Below are 23,476 nucleotides of genomic sequence, written 5' to 3' on the forward strand. Positions count from 1 at the left end.
TCCAGTTTTATTAAGGAAAATGTTGTGGTTTTCTAGGTAGCCACAAAAAATAACCCAAAAAAATCCCCCCAAAACTCCCACAAAAACAAAATAAACCCACCACATATCTACCATGTGCATATATTGATTACTGGCCTTAATGCCATAGTTAATACTTTAAGACTCCTAACTAGCTGAAACACACTTCAGCATTCATCCGTTGTTCCAAAACACAGCCCGGTTTTTATGGTTAGCCAAGCACACGGTCAGTCCTACACACACGTGAGCATCCAGCAACTGCCTGGATACGTCACACTACTGCTGGGTGCAAGGATCTATTAGATGCAGCCTTAATCAAGACACAGACAGATTGAACAGACCCAACAAATTAATAGACAGAGTAGACACCCAGTCTTAGCACGATGACAGCATGGCATTCATGTGATGTAGGTCACTGGGGAGGGGGATGGAAATCCCACCAAATGTAAGCATTCATAATTGTGGTGGAGGGTTTAAGAGCAACCTGAATCCACAACTTTCATCATGCTCATACACAAAGCTAATGCTATCAACCATGTGGAAGGTTAGAAGGGGTTTTCACACAATTAAGTTGGAAAATTTGAAATTATTTTGGAAAGGTCACTTCTTATCCAGTGGGTAAGACTACCTCCTACATTGTCACTGTGATGTCGATAATGAAAGGGAAATTCCAAATAGCAAAATGCCTGCAAGGCAGCCGTTGTGTGGAGGAGGAACAAACAGACAAAAGCTCCAAAACAAACAACAAACCACAAATCCATAAACCCCACAGCACTGATGGTGGCAACCACTGTCTGTGTACATTAACTTCAGCAATGGTCTTTTAAATGCATCTTTCCACACTGTAAGCATTTTACAAGAAGTTAACTTTTCCCTATGTCCCTGCAAGAAAAGGTAGCTGGAGGCAGTACTCTGATGAGGGAATCTGGGCAGGAACACACTCTGTGGTGTCACAAAAAGTAGGCAAGGAGGAGACAGGGGGATATGCAAAGGCCATTGCTCTTTGCTAATGACGATGATCACAAATAGATTCCTTCTCATGAAGTCAATTATCAAACAGTTTTTGAAAAGGCACATGTTCAGTTCTGCATCTAATGACATAATGCTGGCACTTCAGTTCTGTCTTAGTTCCGTTTCTTTTTCATCTGTTTTTTCCCCGAAAGAGGACACATGGCAGCAAAATTACATTGAGAGTTCATCTCTATTACAATCTACTTATAAGACCTCACACTAGAACAGATGTGATAAGGGAAGAAAAACACTACACAAGGTAAGCAATAATCAAGTCACATGTTCTTATAATTTTAATTACTAATTGAAACATGGAGTGTTGGCCAGGCTAATAACTTATAATCACTTTATAGAGAGTTTCTTCTTCACTCACTTTCACCTCCTATATTCTTACAAGTTGTGGCATCCCTGCTACTCTCATACATGCATTTATTCCTAATCTTTTCCTAATCCACTTTTGAGGAAGAACAGAAGTTTTATTTTACCTGAGAAATTCGAATGCCAGTAGATCTGAAAGCATGATTATGGTGTATTGGTCACCAAAAAAACTCAGTTTCACCTCCCCTGCCCAGAATAACCAGGAGGGCCTAAAGATGGATGGCAAGTTCTGTAACTACATGCAAGACACCAGCTCTTTCATTGGGATTCAATCAATAACAGAATCAGAAAAAGTTCGGCTGCACAGAACATCACAAGAAAATATGTCTCATGAAGAGTGGTGGGTTTAGAGATTAAGCCAAATTTATTTCTTGTACCAGTGCAAACCTGTTCTGGTGCGCAGTCAGAGAACGTGACTCCTGAACCTTAAGTAAGGGCATATGTTGAGAGAGAAGTGCAAATGCAAAGTAATCCAGCGACAAACAGTACACAGCATATTTTTAATCCCAAATCAAGAGTTGGATGTAAATGAAGATAGGGAAGGATATTAATTACCAGCATCAATACATTGACATAGGGGTTCTGCAAGCACGTCCCTGTGACAGAGCAGGGATGTGTCTGTGACCAGTGCAGACTGGATTAACCGTGCATTACTGGAGGTAGAGTTTATCAAATACAGAATTATCCTTGAATCTGAATTTCTCAGTCTGCAATGCTCTACCTTAACACCAAGTCCTTTTGAGGGCCTTGAATATTATTCTCTATACTTGAGGTTTAGTTCCGCTGCATTTTTATTTCCCTTTTCAAGTGTGGAAAGCAACAGTCAACTTGTTTCTCTTTGTTCCATGCCACACACTCAAGGATGTCCAATACCTTTCACTGCAAAATCTCAAATCATGCACACCACTCCATGACACTTTGGTTTGGTGATGTGCTGCTTTTGATCTGTCTTTCTTATTTCACTGTAAAATTCCACTGAAATTAATCACTGAAATTAATGAAATGTCACAGAGCAAACAAGAGGACTCCTGAGTTTTGCATTCTTAAAATCCTTCCTCTTAACCCCAGCCAGCAATCTGCCCAATCTTCAAAATAAAAAAAAAAAAAAAACAAACTATATCTCTATATAAAGGAAAGGTTTAAAATTATCAGGTCTCATGCTTTTTATGCAGAAACTAATACCTCATGAACAAGACTGCCTTTAGGAGCAACACCAATTCTCTGTCTGCTACTCTGTTACACTTAAGATTTCTTTTATCTGCTCCAGTTTTTTTAAAGTGCTGTTATCTCACAGTCACAGAGTCAGAAGGGTCACTTCTGCCTCATTCCTCATGATGCACATGCACAGCAGCACAAAGAAGAAATAATTACAAGAGAAAAAAGAACAATAGAGGGAGGTAATTATAGGACATCATTGCTTATTCACACAACCCATTTGAAATACGGCTTCCGTTCATTCCAGTTACTTGTCTCATCTTTTAAACAGTCTGTATCCCAACATTCTACTGCCTGCAAATTACAATACAAACAAATACAGGACTTTCAACTGCTTCATCATTATCAATCAAAAATTATTTCAGGAAATATGCAGAAGCTGTGACTCAGCTTGGACATCGATGGCTGTTCCATTTCTTAGTCACTGAATGAGCTTAACACATGACTCATCTCAGCTGACACATTTTCCATTGGATCACTGATATTCCAGACCTTCAAAAGAATTATTAATCTGGTTTAGTGCTAATAGCAATTTATCCTTCATCTCCTCCATTTCTAGTACCATACTATGAAGTGTATACATACAACTTAACGGGTCTAGACATAAGACAGGGAATTCAGAGACAACACAGAACTTGCTCTTCTGCTGGTGTATACTATTATCAAGCATGTGCATATCCTTCTTAAAATAAAGCTTTTTTTCCCCATCAATCTGTCAAGTCAAATTATACTAACAATAATCATCTCTAGTGGTGGTCAGCTGCAAAACTGATTCAACAGAAAATGTGATTTGTAAGAATACTGATTTTTACATCATTGTGGACTGGAGCAACCCAACTTGGTTGTGTTCAGCACTGCCTGCATCAACATGTGCACACTGCCCTGGGCAAAGCCAACCCCTTTCTCACTCAGTCTCCCAAGTCCATCATCATCCCAATCAATCCTCTGCATTTACAGGTTTGGGTCAAGAAGATAAGCAAATTGATTTTGCCTTGCCTGGATGCACGCTTTGGTGACCTGGTGACATTTCAGCCCTATGGCTATTTCCAGTCAGGAATGACAAGAAGATGCTCTCCAGCCTGCAGGCTCCTCTGGCACAAAGAGAAGCCCCCAAAACACATGGGGCATTGTGCAACCTGGCAGTTACCTGCGGAGCTGCTGAGCAGGTCTGCTGATGTCAAACAGCACGCGTGCTCTACACACAGCTCTACTGATACTGCAGCCCTGGAGAGCAGCAGCAGCTGTGGCTGCACAATTCTATTTTACAGCCAAGTGTTCTTGCACAGGGAGTTTGCTATTTGTGATACATATGCAGCTGCTGGTTTCATTAAAGTGGAGTTAATACAGGTCATGCTGTCAACTCCTGATGCATTTAGAGGAATATGTCCATGTGCTAATAACATTTTTAGTTTTGCATGCTAACTTTTGTTAACCCAATGGCTGGGGAAAAAATCACTCAGGAGACAAGACAGACTTTCTCAAATGAAAATACAGCCCTGCTTGATAGCAAAATGAGTTGCCCAACAGCTACGATGCTACCTTTAGTTCTATTCACTTAGCAAAGAATTTCTTGCATTTCTCATTGTGACTAGTAGAGGGGAAAAAAACTCCAATACCAAATGTGAATGCAAAAAATCCCAGCCCATTATTTACTAGTACTCATGCAGATTAATGGATATCACTATTTTTCAAAGGCAGCGCCCTATCCCTATAGGGAATACTCACAGGCGTCACAAACTTTATGAGCCTCATTAAGAACAGGATGGAAAGAACAGCATCTGGAAAGGTCAAAACACTCAGCTATATTAACCTACCAGGATACTCCAAATCTGAAGCAGATCCACTGATACATGATTTGAAACAAGCTCACTCCCCCATAACAGTAACATTTTTAACACAAGTTGCTACTAAAGTAAACAACTTGGCCTTCACCTTGGAATTCATCCTCCAGAAGCACCATGTTTTCACATAGCAGAAAAGGACAACAGAAAATAAATCATTGCCTAGGCAAATTTTTTTCAGTCTTTGGTAAACATCAAGTTGTGTAGTAAGATCCTAATACAGTTTCTGTCACTCAAAAAAATTAGACGTATTTTCACGAAGGAACACGTGCTTTAAGAACCAGCAACCTAGGAATTAAAAAAAAAAAAAAAAAGAAAAAAAAAAGAAAAAAAAAGCAAGCCATCAAGCCATCTAGGAAAGCTCGTTTTCAGGATGCTGCCAGACTGTAGCCACCTGGACACAGGGACTAACACTGGGAAGTTATCCGAAGCTCTGACCACGCTGCCACAGCAGCTCCGATGAAAATGGATGCTGATTTAAGTAAGTGATTCCCAGAAGAAAAACAGCAGCCAGTGTCAGAAGGGAAAGAGACAGGTGCTGAGCAACACGCACAATCTGGCATACACACTTCTCACAGAAACCCAAACCCTGAACGCACTTAGGCAGGCCTACCCCCTCTTTACTCCTAGCCGGCAGCGTGAAATACCACTGACAATTTTCTTCCCTTCGCATCCACTGCCGAGCGCACACAAACCCCACTGCCGGCCCTGGAGAGGGGAGCCCGGAGCTCAGCGCTGACCGGGGTCCCGGCGGCGGCTGCCAGGAGCGGGGCTCCCCCGCGGGGAAGCCACAGGTGCGGGAAGTCGGCGCCAGAGCCGGGGGCTGCGGGGCTCAGAGGGCACGCTCCGAGCGCAGTGATGCCCGGGGATGGCCGGCCGCAGGGCACGGCCGCCAGTGCGGGCACCCTCGGTTCTCCGCACTGCAAACTGCCCGCCCCGCGGGCCCCCGCACCCCGCCCGGCCCGGGGGAGGGAGAGGGCGAGGGGCAATACTGGACCAGGCTTTGACGCGGATCTTCAGCTCGCCCTCCTGCGGCTCCGGCATGGCTTTCTTGGACACGCGGAGCTTGTTGAGCCCCCCGAAGGAGGACAGCACCACGGCTCGCATCTCCTTGGCGTCCCCGGCGCGCAGGCTGCCGCCCGCGCCGCCCTCGGCCGCCTCCCTGCCGCCCTCCTTGTCGATCATCTGCTCCGTCTCCTCGGCTCGCTGCGCTCCCTCCTTGGCCATGTCGCGGCTGCGGCGGCTTCCGCGGTGCCGCCGTGCGAGGCCGGTGCCGCCGTGTGGAATGGCCGCGGAGCCGCCGGGGCCCGCCCGCCGCACTGCACCGGCTGCGCAGCGCCCTCCGCCCGCGCCGCCCCCGCGCCGCCCGCGCCGCTGCTCCCCCGGCACGGAATCACAGAAACGCGCCGGCCGAAAGGACCTCTGAGACCACACAGTCCAGTCTTGTAACCCATCCCCACCTTGTCACCCGGACCTTGTCACCTCTGGGAGATAGGTCCTTAAACACCTCCACGGGTGGGGACTTCACTAACATCCCCCGTCAGTCCATCCCAATGTCTAAGTATCCTTCTGGGAAGAAATTCTTCCAAATGTCCAACCTCAGCTTCCCCTGGTGCAGCTTTAGTAAGTGCTATCACTTGTTACCTGGGAGAAGAACCCGATCCCCACCTGGGTCCACCCCCCTTCCACGTAGTTATAGAAAGGGATAAGGACACCCCTGACTCTCTTCTTCTCCAGGTTGAACAGCCCCATTGTCACCTTAGGCCAGCACAGAGCCCAAAACCCGCTGAGCTGAGTGAGACCAGGCTGTCTGATTGGACCAACCACCCTCTGTGCCCCAGAGCTCATGGCATCGTGGGTTAAATCTCCACTCGAGAAGCCCGAGTCTTGATCCTCACTGGGGAGCCCAATGTGCAGAGTACACCTTCCCTGAAGCTCTTCTCTGTGACCACTCAGCGTCAGAAGAGCCATGCAGGCAGGCAGCTACCTCACAACTGACACACGCCTTCGAAGCAACAAACACAAGCTTGAGACTCTGCTGTAGCACTTTTAAGCCTTTTAAGCCTTTATGAAACAGATCTTTACTTGGTGATCATGCTGGTTTTTGCTGGCTTCTGTGGGGAGCTAAATCCTTTAATATGAGCACAGGGCATGCTGCAAGACACCCATCCACCAAAGCCCCTTGGGACTGTCCTGCTTTGGGTCCCTAAGGAGGCTCAGGCATCAGTCACTTAGCTCTGTGTTAATGAGGGTCAATGCCTGCAGCCTCCCCTGGGGCAACTGAGCGTGGACTTTGGGGGATCACTAGTTGAGATTCCATAGATATTGACGGAGCTGTTGATGGAGTTCAGTATTAGATCCCTTTACCAATTTGTGGACGGCCCCACAGCTGGAGTAAATCAGCCTAAAATGATGCATGTATTTATGGAGTTCCAAAATTCATTGCAGCATGTTGTGTGCATGGTGAGTGGTCCTGCAGAGCTCCCTGTGGGTACAGTTCTTCCATCAAACCACCCTCACCTCCTGCAACTGAGTTCTTAAGAAGCTTCAGGACTTCTCTGTCATCTGTTGAGGATTATGACCACCCTCTCTTTAGGCTGGGGAGTTGTAGTGGTCTGAGTTCATCAGTACTCCTTAATTTCATAATGTGCATTTATTTCACCTTGGGCCATGTGTTCAGTGTTCAAGTATTTGAAGGAAGTCAAAAACTTTGGAAATATCTTAGTTACAACAAGTAATGGGGTAAAAATATTTTCATTAACAGTAACAAAGTGAGAGAGTGGAGGAATAGAGAGAATTCTCACATTTCTTTGCAATTTTGGAGGTTTTTTCCCCTCTAGACAGTGAAAACTTTCAGACAAAGTATTTTTAAATGCCATTTCTGAGATTTGTCATCTAGGCCTGCCATAAATGAAGCAGTAAATAAACAAATGTTAGGTGTGAAGGAGAAATTAGTGCTAGCCTCAAGGAAGCTTCACTAGGTTCGTTACCTCAAGAAGTTCTAACAGATTTTATCAAAAGTGAAGTCTGATGCCTCAAATACCACTTAACTTGTCCTTAAGATATGTTTTGACAAAGACTCAGAACCAGCTCATTAACATCATCAAGAATTTGATGTCTGACATATTAAAGCAATGCCATTCACTTCATTCTAACTCTCAGTGTGTCGAGAGATCTAACTGTTTTAAAGATGAGTAACCTTTTTTCCTCCCTTGTTCCCCTGGTGATATCATGAATATCCCCTCCCTGTTCCCTACACTTGGCTAATTTAGTGCTGCAATGGGGAATACAAGGTTCTGTCACTTTAGATCTGGTCATTTGAATGCATGACCAGGCGGGCAGCAGCTGAATAAAGAATAACATGCACTTGTCTCCAAATTATTCACTCTGATGGCATCTTGTTACAGTTCTAACTCAAATGAATGGTGAACTGTAGAGTGACTGGGGGAAGTAAAGCAGATAACATATGGCAACTAAGTGACATTGAGAATGATGAAGAGACTAGGGGACAGCTCACTCACATCACTCCAGCAGTCTGCAATAGCCAAATAAGTGAATCTGGGCCTTCAAACTGCACTTGTTTTGCAGTGGTTTGTGAGTCTTCTGATTAAGCCTCCCCATACCGATTTAAAGCTATCTCTATTCCCCCTTTGATCCTGAACCAAAGGTAATTTATCCTAAATAACTTAACCGTGTACAGTTTGCAAGTCAAAATGTTGAAGGATGGCCATTTTTTAGAAACATGGTTATGGTAGAATCAGCAATTGTACAGGTCAGTTGTGGAAAGGGAAATAATATGTACATGATACTTTTGCATAATCATGATTCCATTCGCATCATTTAATTCCTGAGTACTTCTTTAAGAATATTTGATGATGTAGTACAGAAGCATATACTGTAAAAGCAGGACTTATTCTGACTGTGAATTTAACCACTCTAGAAACAGACTGTGGGATGGTCATTCATATCACTAAAGGCTTCAGTAAAAGCATTTTTACAGTGACTTTCCACTGACTTTAGCAGCCGGTGGATTGGACCTATAAAGATGAAAACACAGAACTCGATTTGATGAGTATAGACAAGCAGTGACAATATTAATGAACATGCTGTGGGAACCTGAGCAAAAGGGAATTTAGAGTTCTTTTATCACCATCTGTACCTGCTGGTCAAGCTGGGGATATCTTTTCTTTGAGATAGTGATGTTTAAAATGCTGTGCAGAAAGGAAGGGAAAAGGAACAATTTACTTGTGACTAAATGCTGGCAGTCGCAGTCAGCATTTTCTCCTGATTCAGATATTTTATTTTCAGAACATAATGTTCCTTTGTTCAGCAAAGGGACCTATATATGACTACATCAAGACTACTGTTTTAACAGTTCAGGCCTAAATTTCATGGAGGGGAGCAGCCATTCAAGATAAATCTGACTGTGGTATTGCAATGCTTCTGGAGGAAGTTAGAGGAAGAATTTGAAGTTGCTACTGGAAACACAGACCCAGTGGAAGGTCAACAAAAAAATGAAGTAGATGAGTTAAATGCAAGGTTTGACGCTGTGTGAAGATGAAACCAAACCAAACCAAACAACCCTTGGACCACTGTGCAAAAGAAATATCCCCCACTAGATTCTCATTATGTACTTGACACTTGACTTCATTTTGGAAGAACAATGAGGTTTTTGTGTCCAAGAAGGATTTGATGTCATTGATGTATCAGTTTCCCTTTTTAACAGGAACAAGAAGACCTGAATAAGGGCTAATCACTTTGCTCAAAAGAAGTAACACATAAATGGCCAAAACCAATCCTCAGTTCGAATGTAATTTTTATCTCAGGGATTTTCTCTGGGGTACAATTCAAGTTTTGTTTTTAGAATAAAGTATTATAAACATTTTTGTTATGTTAAATGATTTCTTTTTCTAGTAGTTATAAATTAAATTACGAAATCATATTGATGTATGTTCTGGCTGCTTGAATGCGTAAACAAGGAGTTTTTAATACACTGAGTTCCAAAACATTGGTTTTTTTACAGTCTATTGTCACCGAGTTCTGTCTAGTGCTGAAAAGGAATCTGAAAGAAATTATGTTTTGTAAACATGTTCAGAGCACCTATTTCAGCTGTTGTTATGCCCTATAGTCCACAACATCTCTTATCAATAGGAAAATTGGTTTAGTGTCTTTTTCCACCTGTATCCCTGTGTAGAATCTATTAACAAAGATATTTCCAAAGGAATCTCCAAGAGTACAGGATGTGAGATTTATTTGTTTGGACTTTTTGAAAACCAAACAGACCTCCTTTTCCTAAGGTTAATTTACATTAAGATAATTGTATTATTTCATTTTATCTTAGCCAGGGGCTTTCTCTTGCTGGTGAAGCTCTGTATAAATCATAGCAGCAATGAAGCAATTCTCTGATCATAGGCACTGAAAAGAATGGCACAGTTTCTTTCAGCAGGTGCAGCTTAGAGCTCCTTGGCATCATAAGAAGTAATGAAAATGTGTTGCATTTTAAACCAAAGAGGAAAGGAAACTAAAGCGCTGGCAGAGGATTTGGCAAAGTCAATATATGCCAGTATGACTTACCCTGTTGGCTGTTCAGTTATTGCAACCTTTTGCTACCTTACCATTTGTCTTGTTCGGAGATTGTGCTCAGATAATTCAGGGATGGGTACAACAGAAATTAAATAAATCGTAGCTGATCACAAAATAATACAACTGAGGAAAATTTAAATGTTCACACAGAGACCAATATAAGCCCTTTTAACAAAACTTCATTTATATCCTTGTTCCTCAAGCCCTATTCTCCATTTGTTTGGCTGATGTAGCATCATGTAAAATACTGTCCAATGTCTTCTACTGTTTACACATTTCAACACTTCTGTTGTGTTTTCTAAAAGCTCTGAGTTTTTTTACTTTGAAAAAAAAATCTATTATTTCGGTAGTCACATTGAAGTTCCGTGTTTCCTTTTGGCACTCAGCTGAAGAAATGAAGAAAAAAAAAGGTCAGAAAAAAAAGCAGAGGCGGATAGTAGATCACCTCCAAGGAGCAAAGTTACAGGAGATGAGTACATTACTACCATCACTGCTTAAGAGCATCTCTCACAAAAGCAGACTGGTTACACTGTCCCAACTCCATCATTTCAACTCTCCATGACTTGTTTCCTGCTTTGTAAAGCTGAGTTGAGCCATTTTTACCTAATATGAATAACAACTAGTAATACACACTTACAACTCACTTGTAATACTCCACCAGCACTAGGTGGAGTAGAATTTTCCAGGGTATTGCAATGCCATTCCTGAACTTAAACAGTTTCAAGATATTATTTGTAGCTTATTCTTTTAGGTAATTTGTAGCTAAAGTAAAAAGTGATTGCACATGTTGAATTTCCCTTTGTAAGTAGTATGGTCAGCAACTGGACTGTTATTTGTAGGGGGATGCACATGATGATTTATGTACTCCTTCATTCTGTGTGACTGCAGGCTTTGAGAAAGAGTAATCCCACTTGGCATTTTGACTCCATTTGGTCTCAGTAATTACGGATCCACAGTAACTTGTTAGAAGCTTGTGAAAAAATGTCTCTGAAGTTTGCAGCAGAGCTGAAGTGTACAAAAGAATGAGAATTCAAAGAATGCTAAGAATAAGTTTGAAAAGCATATGCAGTTATCCTACTGGCTATGTCCAGTTGTTATCCACTGTTACACTAAAGTGCGCAATAGTGCCAGGAACATTGTGAATGTCATCTTCAGACTGATCTAATAACACATTGTATTTTTGAGCAAAGTTACTTTCTACAAAATTACCAAACTGTTTTGCCTTTTTGAGGATCTTGTTTTTTTCTTGTGGAGTATTTACATATATAATGCAGGTAGCTCCTGTATCTGGTCAAGGAAACCAAAGGGAGATTTTAGGTTTTCTAAACTGACGTCTGTTTTGCCTGTTTCTGAAGCTGTCCAAGAGCAGTGACACAAAGGTTGCTGGTCTGGGAGCAGGGATGCTTCTAGTTTGAATTTAAGCCTGAAGGCATTGAACTAATTTACAGCTCTTACAAGAGCTGTGTCACTGCACACAATTTCCATAGGCTTTACAATACAGAGAGCTTACTTTCCCCCACAAGCTCTTGATGCAGCTTTCTGTACCACCCTGGTTGTGCCCTCTGTGATGGGCTTTTTGCAGAAAGGAAAAGGATACTCTTTAGCATTACTGTGTTTTCTGTAGAGTGTTTTATCATGGTCTATTAATACTCTCTTTTCCTCAGTTCCATAGCGACTTACTGCTTTCTAACTCATTGATTTTAATAAACCAACTGAGTATGTTGCTGTATTCTTTTCTACTCTCCCTATGGAGGAAAAAAAATTACCCATAAATGAAAACATAAACACCAGCTTATTAGGAGATTGGTTTCCTCTGAGCACTCTTAAGATGCTAATGGAACTGTTCATTACATAGCTTCTAGGTTGGATTTCACCTGGACTGGTAGAAACAGCGATTTTCTAAAATGGAATAAATGCATTGGAGTTTGCAGGCAAGGTTCAGAACCTGTAATCTGTTTTGCTGCAATGGAGTTATTTTTCTTCATAGTGGCTGGTGTGATGCCATGTTTTGGATTTGTAACCTCAACAGTGCTGATAACACACTGGTGGTTTTGTTCCTGCAGAGCAGTGTTTACACAGTGTCAAGGCCTCTTCTGCTTTTCCCACCAGCCCAGCAGCAAGGAGGTGCACGGGGAGCTGGGAGGGGACACAGCTGGGACACCCCACCAGATGGAAGGAGAATCCTATTCCACATGGCATCTTGCTGAGCAAGCACTGCTGGGGGAAAGGAGGAGGAAAGGGGGACATTTGGGGTTGTGGCTGAGGCCCTACTTTCCTGGAAATGGCCAAACATCTGCCAGCCTAGGAAGCAGGGGATAATTCCTTATTTTGCTTTGCTTGCACATAGTGCTTTGCCTCACTTACTAACCTGTCTTATCTGAACCACAAGTTTTCTCAGTGTTGCCCCAGCCCACTGCAGAGGAGAGATGAGAAAGTCTGTGGGATTTATCTGCCTGTCAGAGTTAACCTACAACAAAACCAAAACCACAGCTGTCTTCTTTTTATACTGATTCTCATAAGTAAATTCATAAATTAGGAAACTGGGCCGAAAAAATCTTCATGCCATGTTCACCAAGAGAAGTAGTTTCATATTTTATAGTTAAGCACACTAGTGAAGTTCTTTGGGTAAGCTTATACTATTGATAATGGCATTTCTACTAATGATAAATATTTATAATCACACAAGGATAAGTGTTCCAGTTTTATGACTTCGAGAAGACTGAGAGAATTAGCATTGTTCCTAACTGGATCTTTCCAGTACCTGCAGGAGTTCCAACAAAGATGGAGAGAGACTGTTTGCAAGGGCCTGGAGTGACAAGACAAGGGGGAATGGCTTCAAACTGACAGAGAGTAGATTTAAAATGCATATTAGAAATAAATCCTTTTCTGAGTATGAGGCCCTGGCACAGGTTGCCCAGAGAAGCTCTGGCTACCCCATCCCTGGAGGCTTCCAAGGTCAGCTTGGATAAAGCTTGGAGCACCCTGGGATATTGGAAGATGTCTCTGTCCATGGCAGGGCGTTGGAATGAGGTAACCTTCAAAGGTCTTTCCAACCCAAACCAGTCTATGATTCTGTGATTCTATGTGCTTATGTAGCTGTATTTAGCCATACTGGAAGATAATGGGAAAAAAGGCATTGTAGTCTGAAATTGGAGCATTTGCTGACAGCAGTGTAACTACACAAGAGGACAGGCTGTGCCACTGTGTTTCCTCTCTCACCCCAGTGCGGGCTCGCTGCTCACTGCACGGTGCCAATTCCCACATCAATGCGAGGTATTTCTGTTTTCTGCTCTAGTTTGTGCAAAGTAGGGAGCCAGGGGAGAAGCCACAAGAGCCTGGCTCTCCGATCATCAAAACTTCACAGCATTTTAGCAAACAATGGCATCGGTATTCACTGGCCAAAAGCTACCTGGTCCTCTTATTAACTGTATTCTACCTTTGATTGGTTACATGACTCTTTGGCTTCCCATGCTGATTAGTCCTATGCTCAGTCTTTTCTGTCCTTGGGTTTCTTGGATCAATGGCTGGGAGTCGATGCTTGCAATATTCCCCTGCCTGAATTGCCTTCTACTCAGCTGGAGTTGATTCTAGCACACTTGCTGAGTTGACTTGGTTAGTTTCTTCCTTATCTTGGGACTTCTGCCAAATGTCCTTGTGGCCTGTAAATTCTGCACTCTCTGTGCCCGCTATCAGAAGCACATCCTTCTTCCCCAGCTTTGCTAACCTTCCCCAGGTCTGAGATCACTGAAGCCTGTCAAGTCCTAGACTTAACAAAGCAATTCTACCAACAAATAATTTATGTTTCTAACACCTGGACAACCTTTAGGGGCTTTGAAGAAGTACTGGCATCATTTCAGATGTGCTTTTCAATAATAATCAGCTAAATGTTAGATAAAGGCAATTTCTGGAGGCAAAATTAATGTAAATGCTGCATAGCAAACCTTCCAGGCTGCAACCAAGGCAAACAATTCTTCAGTGTTCCAGTCTTCTGAGAAATCAGATCTGGTCCAATAGACTCCAGGGTTTGTCAGTGTGTTTGGAAATTCTAAGGAGAAAAGGTCAGGAGACGAGAGCCCATAGAACATTCTCAGTCTTTGTTCCCTGTGGCAAAGTTTGCATTTTGTGCAAAATACTGCCCTTGCCATTAGGCTCAGAGATGCAGAAAACACTCCCAGGTGCACTGGCGACAGAAAGCACACAGTGACTGGGTGTGTTCTATGGGACTTATTCAGGGAAAGTAGAAGGTGCTGCCCTGCGCTGGCTTTTACTTCCAGAACATCTTGCTAGCACAGCAGCTGCTGAAGGTTGACAACGGAGTTGCAAGAGTGCAAAATGTTGATGGCATGCCTGTGTGAGAAAGACAGCCCAGTGAGGCAGTGTGCTATAGCGCTATTTCAGAGCTGTTTGGAGAACACATATTTTAAACTTGCTAAAACTTCAAGGGGCACTCCTTTTTCTTTTGCAACCTGCAAAGTTCCACCAGGTTGTCACTCTCTTTACATGGTGCTCCTTATCTTGACGCAGCACACTACAGCTTCGCAAGGACCGAAGATTCGGAGAGACGTCTCACGCAGATAAATGGGCAGGAGCAAAACCACCAAAACCACGTTCCTCATATCTCCTTCCCGTGGCCCGGATTGTGGTGATGTGTTGAGTTCCTTGGACACAGAACAACTAATCCAGAGAGTGGCTCTCTCCTGCCGCATTTTGCTGAGCTACAGCTGCTCCAACAGTTTGGGTTCTGCAGAACAGAAAAGATATGAGGAATAGCCATGCCACATCCCCAAATTCCCCCCAAAATCCCCAAATCACCCTCAAATTTCTCCAGGACCCCCCCAAATCCTCAATCTCTCCCCAAATTCCCCCAGAACCCCCCAAAAAATCCCCAACCCCCCCCCCAATCCCCAAATCCTTCCAGCAATCCCTAAATCCCCCCAAAAATCTCCCCAGGACCCCTGCAAAATTCCTTAATCCCTCCCAAAATCTGCCCCTGCAGACCCCAACCCCTCCAAATTTCTCCAGGACCCCCTCAAAATCCACCATAATCCCTCCCAAAATCTTCCAAGTCCCCCCCAAAGCCCCCCAGTCCCTTCCCTGTACCTGGATCTGCCTCCTCAGGGAGGGCAGGACCCTGGGGGAGCAGGCAGGGCTGGCCAGGAGCAACCTGTGAGGGTCGCATCCTGAGCCCCCAAAAAATCCCTTCAGGGACCCCCAAAATCTTTTGAAATTTCCCCAAATCCTCCCAGATCTCCTCAAAATCCCCAAAGAATCCCTCTGGGAATGGCAAAATCCACCAAGGACCTCCAAAATCCCCACAAAATGCCCCAAATCCCCCAAAACCCCTTTAGGACCTCCAAAATCCCCATAGTATCCCAAAATTCTCATCAGGATCCCCAAAATCCTCTCAGTGACACCCCCCCTCACCAGAATCCTCCTCAAATTCCAAAAAAATTCCTAAACCCCCAAAATTCCCCTCTTAGCACCCCCCAAATATACCCTGGAACCCCCAAATTCCCAAAAATTCCCCAAATCCCCTCAAGACTTCCCAAAAATCCTCCTCATTGCTCAGATACGGAAATCCAAAGTAAGCCCCACCCCCTTTAGGCCATGCCCACATTACCTCTTCTGGGCGGCTGTCTTGGGTTACAGTACAGAGTGTGATAAAAGGTATTTATTCTATCACCATCTGCTGAGGGTGGGGGCAGTGATCCTTATCTCCACGGGAGATATTCTGCTAATGGGCCATCCATTGAAACCAGGCAGGGCATTGTTCTTTATCTTTTCACAACCCATCCTTCCTCCAGCCAGTCATTTTCTGCTAATGGCCATTGAGTCCCACTGTGGGACTGATAAAATTACTGCATCCCATTGGAAGTTGCTCCAGCCAGGGGGAAGAGCCCAACATTTCTTACCAAGATAAAAACAGAGGTTTTGGGACACTAAGGGAGCCCCTTTCTCCACTGGACTCCAGAGGTAAACCGGATTTCTCCACATCACCGCTGGACCTCCGGAGGGAAACTGCACCTTGTACAGGAGCACTGCTTCAACTGAATCACATCTGTCACTGCAGGAGGATGCAGCCACCATTTAATCGAACTGCTACCAACACCCTGCCTGACGGGGTGTCAGGTTGTACTCTGACTTTGTCAGGGCTTGGGGTCTGTTTCTTTGTAGTATTGTACTTCTGTTTTAATTTCCCTAGTAAAGAACTGTTATTCCTAATTCCCATGTCTTTGCCTGAGAGCCGTTTGATTTCAAAATTATAATAATTTGGAGGGAGGGGGTTTACATTCTCCATTTCAAAGAGAGGCTCCTGCCTTTCTCAGCAGACACCTGTCCTCCAGACTAGGACAGCGGCGTTTTCGCACCCCGTGGTGGCTGCCCCCTGCATAACAGAGTCCAGCTCTGACACCATCCTCAGAGCCCTGCCCAAAGCTCCGCCACTCGCTCCGCATCAGTAAGGACTCTGGGGACAAGGGGGGGTCAGGGACCCCAAAATTGTGGTTTTGGGGGGGATGGTTAGGGAATCCCAAAATTGGGGTAGGGTTCCCAGAAATGGAGAGTGGGGACCCCAGAATTGGAGTTTGGGGGTAGAAACCCTCGTGCAAGTCCCGTGTTTACAGCCTGCAAGAATGGCTGTGTGATATTATCTGTGCTTGTTCAACGGCATCCCCCAGGCAGGTCAGGTTCCTCTGGACCTGCACCAGCTTCCTGTGCAGCACACCCTCGTGGCCACGAGTACCGGGAGGGGCATGCAAGAACCCGGCCCCAAATACTTGACCCCCAATCCAACTGAATTCACTTCAAAATTCATCAGAATCCCCCCAAAAATCCCACAAATCTCCCTGAAATTATCCCAAGCATCCTCACATTACCCAAAACTCCCAAAGTTTTGGGTAAACCCCAGAAAAAACCCCAAAATCTTCCCCAAAAAATGAGACTCAAAAAGTGGAGGATGTCCCAGTTTTGAAGACCCAAATTTTGGGGAATCCCCCAAATTTCCTACATCTAAACTTGAGGGACCCCCAAAATTTTAAAATAGGTTCCAAAAGGACCCCAAAATTACCTGAGACCCCTTAAAACCTCCCCAGGTTTTAATTATAGGGACACCTCAAAATTTGGAGAATACCTCAAAATATTCCCCAAATCTGAGGGAGATTCCTCAAAATTTTGAGTTCCCAACTCCAAATCTGAGCCCTTGAATTTAGAAACATCCCCCTCCAATTCCCCCCCCAAGATTTTGGGGTCCTCCTTACCTCCAGCTCCAACAGGTGTCCAGACCTGAACCCCAAGTTAAGTAACAATTCTGGAGTCACTCCTCTTAATTTTGGGAGTTTTTGGTGTTTTTTCACTCCCCGAATTTTGGGTTTTCCTCTCACTGCGGCCTCGGACATGGCGGGTGACGAAATCCTGAACTGGAGCTGTGGGACTGGAACTGAACATGGAGGGGAGGAAAGGGGGAAAATAATCCAAAATACAGGGGTGACCCTAAAATTCACTTGGGGAGCCCAAAATTCACTCAGGACCCCAAAAACTCCCCAAAGGGATTCCAAAACTCACCAAGGGATCTTAAAATCAGATCCATCTGGGAATTCACCCAAAATTTCCCCAAATTGCCCCGAAATCCACCCATAATCCCCAAATTCCCCTCAAAATTCTCAGAGCCCCCAGAAAGTCTTCCTGAAAATCCGCCCAGAAGCCCTCACAACCCCCAAATTCCCCCAAAAATCCCCATGTCCCCCCCCCCCCATTTCTCCAGGACCCCCCCAAATCCCCAATCTCTCCCAAAATCCCCCAAGAACCCCAGCAAAAATCCCAAAATCCACCCAAAATCACAAAACCCCTCCAAGAATCCCCAAATACTCCTGAAAATCTCCCCAGAACCACCCCTGCAAAATTCTTTTGTCCATGCAAAGATATCCTGAATCTTCCTCCTGCTCCCACACTAGCTCAGTACCAAGAGGAAGCCCAAGACTCCTGCATGAATGAGGCAAAAGACCAAAAGAAGCTCTTCTTCTCTGGTGTATGTCCAAGGTTTATTCTGGAGGACTACCAAGAGAAGAAGAGACTGGATACAGGAGACAAGGGGGAATTTAAACCTCGGTGAGGGGTTGGAGAGATTTGGACTCTGGCCAACCAGGTCTGGTCAGAAGGGAAAGGGGATTATACCATCAAACCACAAAAAGGGGTTTCGGGAAAAAACACGGATTACATTGGATTGCAGCAGGGCGATACTGCACCCCACCCCTCCCCCCCGGGTAGTGCTGCCCCCTTGTTGACACAACTGGGTACTGCACCACCCCCATCCTCCAGGCAGTGCTGACCCCTGGTGGACAAAACACAATACTACGCCACCCCAACCCCCCCAAGGAGCACATCCCACTGGTGTAAACAACCCGGTACTGAGTCAGCCCTATTTCCTGGGTAGTGCTGACCTCGGGTGGACACAACCTGGTACTGCACCACCCCCCTAACCCCTCAATCAGTTCTGTGTCCTGTTAGACACAACCTCATAGTGCACTGCCCCCAGGCAGTTCTTCCCCCTGGTGGACACAACCCAGTACTCCTCCCCCACCATCTGAGTAGTACTGCCCCCTGGTGGACGCAACCTGATACTATGCCACCCCCTTCCCCCTTGGATTGTTCTGCCCCTGGTGGACACAATCCGGTATGCCCCCCGCGCCCCCCCATCCCCAGATAAGTGCTGCCCCCGATGGACAGAATCTGGTACTGCGTCCCACCCACACACTGGGCAGTGCTGCCCCCTGGTGGACACAACCTGATACTGCAACCCCCTATCCCCTGGAAAGTGCTTCCCTCTGGTGGACAAAGCCCAGAACTGTGTGTTCCTCCCCCTCCCCCACACTGGGCACTGCTACTACCTGGGCGACAAAACCCAGTACTGCACCTTCCTCATTCTGAGTACTGCTGTTCCCTAGTAGATGCACCCCGATATTGCAGCCTCCCACTCCTTGGGCAGCACTGTGCCCTGGTGAACACAACCCACTACAGTGCTGCCCCTGCACTCTGGGCAGTGCTGCCCCATTGTGGACAGAACTTGGTATTGCACCCACACACCTCTGGCAGTACAGCCCCCTGGTGGATACTACCCAGTACTGCGCCCCCACCCCTAGGGCAGTGCTGCACCGTTTTCACGGTCCGCACAACCTGAGCGGGGGTCATGATGGTTCATTTGACCACAGGGTGCAAAAGACAACAGCAAGAAACTAAGGTTTTGTTCAGCAGCAAGCAACAAAGCAATTCATTGAGGACCAACAATTCAGTTTTGGGGTAATGGTGAGAAGGAAAGAGATAAAAAGGTGACGAAGAGAGGGAGAGAGAGAGAGAAAGAGAGAGAGAGAGAGAGACAGAGAGACAGAGAGACAGGGAGACAGGGAGACAGAGAGACAGAGAGGCAGAGAGGCAGAGAGACAGAAAGAATAGGGGGGAATAGCTACCAATAGATGGGACATCTTCAGATCATCCGGCGATGTCTTCCGTCCGTGGGGAGAAAGAAGTCTCAAAGGTCTATAATTTTATAGTCCATTTCAAGGTGAGGGGCCGCTGGCTAAAAGGTGTGAAGATTTATGGACCATTGTGAGTGAGGCCTGTTGTTCAGCTGCAGAAAGTATGGTTCAGCCTGCACCTTGCTAGGGCGCAGCACACCATGACAGTACAGCACACAACCAAACCCAGTCCATTAGAGCATCTGCCTTGGCTAGACTTAGCAGCTCCTGCCCAAAGCGAGTGGTAGGGGTCTCAGGGTCTCAGTCCCTGATGATGATTGTGAGGCAGAATCAGGCAATCTTCGGACCAACCCTTACAACTGTGGTGTACACAATCCAGTACTTCAGCCTCCCGGGCAGTTCTGGTTGACACAACCTGGTTCTGTCCCGCCTCAATCCTAGGGCAGTGCTGCCCAGGGTGGGCACAACCCTATACTGCGCTCCCCCCTTCCTGGGTTGTGCTTCCCCCTGGTGGACAAAACCCAGTAATACAGCACCTCACCCCCTGAGCAGTGCTGCCCCCTTGTGGACACAACCTGGTGCTGCAGCCCATGCCCAGTAGTTCTGTCCCCTAGTGGACACAGCCTGGTACTGCAGCTTCCCCTCCCCTGCTCATTAGTCCTGCCCCCTTGTGGACAAACCTGGCACTTAACACCCTCCTGCGCAGTTCTGCTTTTTGTAGATACAACACATTACTGCGACCCACAACACCGCTACCCCTTGAGCAGTGCAGCCCTCTTGTTGACACCACCCAGTAGTGCATCCCACCCCACTACCCCCCAACAGTAGTGCTTCCCCATGCGGAAATGTCCGGGTACTGCAACCCCGTGGCCCCAGTAGTGCTTCTCCCTTGTGGACACAACTTGGTATCCCAACCAAGCACCAGTAGAGGTGTCTCTTAGTGGACACAACCCAGTACTGTGCCCCCCCCCGCCATCCCTCCACCCCCCAGGCAGTACTGTTACCCAGTGGACACAAGCCAGTAGGGCAACTCACCCCTCCTAACCGCAGTTAGTGCTGCCCCCTGGTGGACAGAACCCAATACAGCAGCCCCTCATTCCTTGGGCAGTGCTGCCCACTGGTAGACACAACGGGTACTGCCCGCCAGGGGCACTACTGCCCCATGGTGGACTCAACCTGGTACTGCACTTCCCCCCACTGCCCAGGCAGTGCTGTATCCTGGTGGACACAATGCAGTACTGTACCCCCCCCACACCCCTTCACCTCCCAAGCAGTGCTACCCCCTATTGGACTCAACCCGGTACTGAGCCCCCCCACACACACACACTTTCTGGGCAGTGCTGCACCCTGGTGTGCACAACCCAGTGGCTGCATCTGCCCACCTGTGCCTGTGTGTGCCTCAGTTTGCTGTAATGTGCCTGAGTATGGCCGAGTGCTCCTGTGTGTGGATGAGTGTGCACAATGGTGACTGATCATACCAAGTGTACCTGATTGTGCCTGACTGTTCTGAATGTGTGTGAGTGTTGTTGAGTGTGTCCGAGTGTATTTGAGTGCACCCAAGTGTGTGCAAGGGTGCCTGTGAGTGCCTGAGTTTGATTGAGTGTTCCTGAGTGTATCTGAGTGTGCCCGAGTGTGCCTGAATGTGTTTGGATGTGTGTGAGTGTGCCCGTGTGTGCCCGCATGTGCCTGAGTGTGTGCGAGTGTTCCCAAATGTGCGAGTGTTGTTTGAGTGTGCCTAAGTGTGTGCGAGTGGGCCCCCTGGGCAGTGCTGTTTCCTGCTGGGCACAACCTGGTACTGCAGAGAGAGGGGCACAGTACCAATTGTGTCCACCAGGTGACTGCAATGCCCGGCTAGTCAAGAGCTGCAGTATCAGTTGTGTCTACCAGGGAGCACCACTGCCAAGGGATGGGGAGCTGCAGTACTGGGTTGTGCCCGCAAGGGGGGGCAGCACTGCCTGGAAGTGAGGGAGCCGCAGTACCAGGTTGTGTTTGCCAGAGGGCAGTACTGCCCAGCAAGTGAAGGGCTGCAGTACTGGTTGTGTCCATCAGGGGGCAGTACTGCTGGGGGAATGGGAGCCTGCAGAACCGGCTTGTGTCCACAAGGCGGCAGCAGTGCCCTGTAGTGGAAGGGGGTGGGGGGGGGGGGGGGGGGGGGGGGGGGGGGGGGGGGCACAGTCTGGGGTTTTGTCCAGCAGAGGGTAGCACTGCTTGGGAATGAGGAGGGCACAGGACAGAGTTGTGTCCCACAGGGCGCAGCATGGCTGCGGGATGTTGGGCTGCAGTACCAGGTTTTGTCCACAGGGAGGTAGCACTGCCCGAGGATGGGGGGGTTGCAGTACCCGGTTGTGTCTACCAGGGGGCAGCACCGCTTAAGGGGGCGCAGTACCGGTAGTGTCCACCAACGGAAGAACAGTGGAGGCATGGGTGTCTGCAGTGCCAGGTTGTCTGCACCGGGTGCAACACTGCCAAGAAAGATGGGTGGCTGCTGTGCCAGGCTGTGTCCATCAGGGAGCAGCACTGCTGGGGGATGGGGGGGCTGTAGTATCTGGTTGTGTCCACAGGGCAGCAGCAGGGCCAAAGGGGGAACAGTACCAGTAGTGTCCACCAGGGGCAGCACTGCCGGATGATGGGTGTCTGCAGTACCTATTATGTCTGCTGGAGGGCAGAACTTCCCATGGGGGTGCAGTACAGATTGTCTCAACCAGGGGGCAGCACCGGTGGGGGATGTGTGTCTGCAGTACTGATTGTGTCCACCAGGGGCAGCACTGCCAAGAGAGATTGGGGGCTGCAGTACCGCTTGTGTTCACTGGGGGTCAGCGCTGCTCATGGAGGAAGGGGGGGCAGGGGAGGGGGGGAGGGCGGTGGGGGGTGCAGTACAGGTTGTGCCATCAGGGGGCAGCACTTCTCAGCTGGTGAAGGGCTGCACTACCGGTTGTGTCCACCATAGCACAGCATGGTTGTGTGATGGGGAGCTGCAGTACTGGGTTTTGTGCAACAGAGGGCAGCACATCCTGTGAGGGGGAACAGCGCAGTACCAGGTTGTGTCCACCAGGAAGCAGAGCTGCCCAGGTTGTTGCAGTACCGGTTGTGTCTACAAGGGGGCAGAATCGCTAGGAGAGTGGGCGGACTGCAGTACCAGGTTGTGTCCATGAGGGAGTAGCAGTGTCCAGTAGTGGGGGTGGGGTGCTGTCTAGTCTTTTGTCACATACTGCCCCACAGTCAGAACAGATACAAAAGCTTAACCCCCACAGGACAAATCAGTATTTTACCCAGGTAATAATAAAACATAAAATTGCAAAAGCAACAATGCAAACAAGGTAGTGTATATGTTTGTAATGATAGAAATAAGACAGCATAAAGAGCTAAATGAAAATATATAACAGTTTAAAAAATAAAATAAAATAAAATTTTAAAAAATAGTGTGGAGAACAAAACAAAGATGTCAATCCAGACATAAATAGAGTTGGCAGTGGGAAAAATAAAAATGGTGGTTAAAGGAAACAAAAATGGCAGACATATAAACTAATCAATGTCAGAAACAAGACAGCAGTCTTTAAACGAAGTATTGTGAGAAGTAAAGCAAAGTATTAGAAATGTCCACTAAAAATTCATAACCTTTGCTCTGAGGGCCAACGTCTAGGTTTACCAGGGGCTCATTCAGATGTTCCGTTTTTTCCCTCAGAGCATAGAGCCCCCAACACCCCTAATCTTCTGCTTTTAAGATCTTTTCTAAAGTGTACAATTCTTTTTCTGTAGCTTTACCCCATTCCCTTTTTCTGCAAAACTTTTGTATATGATCTCTTTCCTTACAATAGTAGCAAACCAGACCCGTTCCTGACATTTTTCTCTGCCTGCCTGATTCTCTCTCTTCTTCTTCTTCTACTTTTCCTTTTGGTTTACTTCTTCTAGCCCTTGATTTAATTATCCTGTCTGGTCAGCATAAACTGACTCAGTTTGTGAAGC

The 23,476-nt window shown here is 46.5% G+C and overlaps 1 protein-coding gene across 2 annotated transcripts in view; it reads right to left on the reverse strand.

Moving 5' to 3' along the window:
* Window positions 1–6,012, reverse strand: part of VAT1L (vesicle amine transport 1 like) — a 55,304-nt gene extending 49,292 nt beyond the window's left edge. Inside the window, exon 1 of one of the 2 annotated variants that reach the window (XM_033069561.1) lies at window positions 5,924–6,012. In XM_033069561.1, coding sequence (XP_032925452.1) covers window positions 5,924–5,997 — 74 coding nt within the window. In that variant the 5' untranslated portion in view covers window positions 5,998–6,012. Of the gene's footprint in view, window positions 1–5,460; window positions 5,785–5,923 lie in introns of those variants that run through there. The other variant, XM_033069560.1, reaches the window with a different exon arrangement.
* Between the last annotated feature and the right edge of the window lie 17,464 nt (window positions 6,013–23,476).

The sequence above is a fragment of the Catharus ustulatus genome, chromosome 11 (assembly GCF_009819885.2).
Source record: "Catharus ustulatus isolate bCatUst1 chromosome 11, bCatUst1.pri.v2, whole genome shotgun sequence".
NCBI classification, from domain to species: Eukaryota; Metazoa; Chordata; class Aves; order Passeriformes; family Turdidae; genus Catharus; species Catharus ustulatus.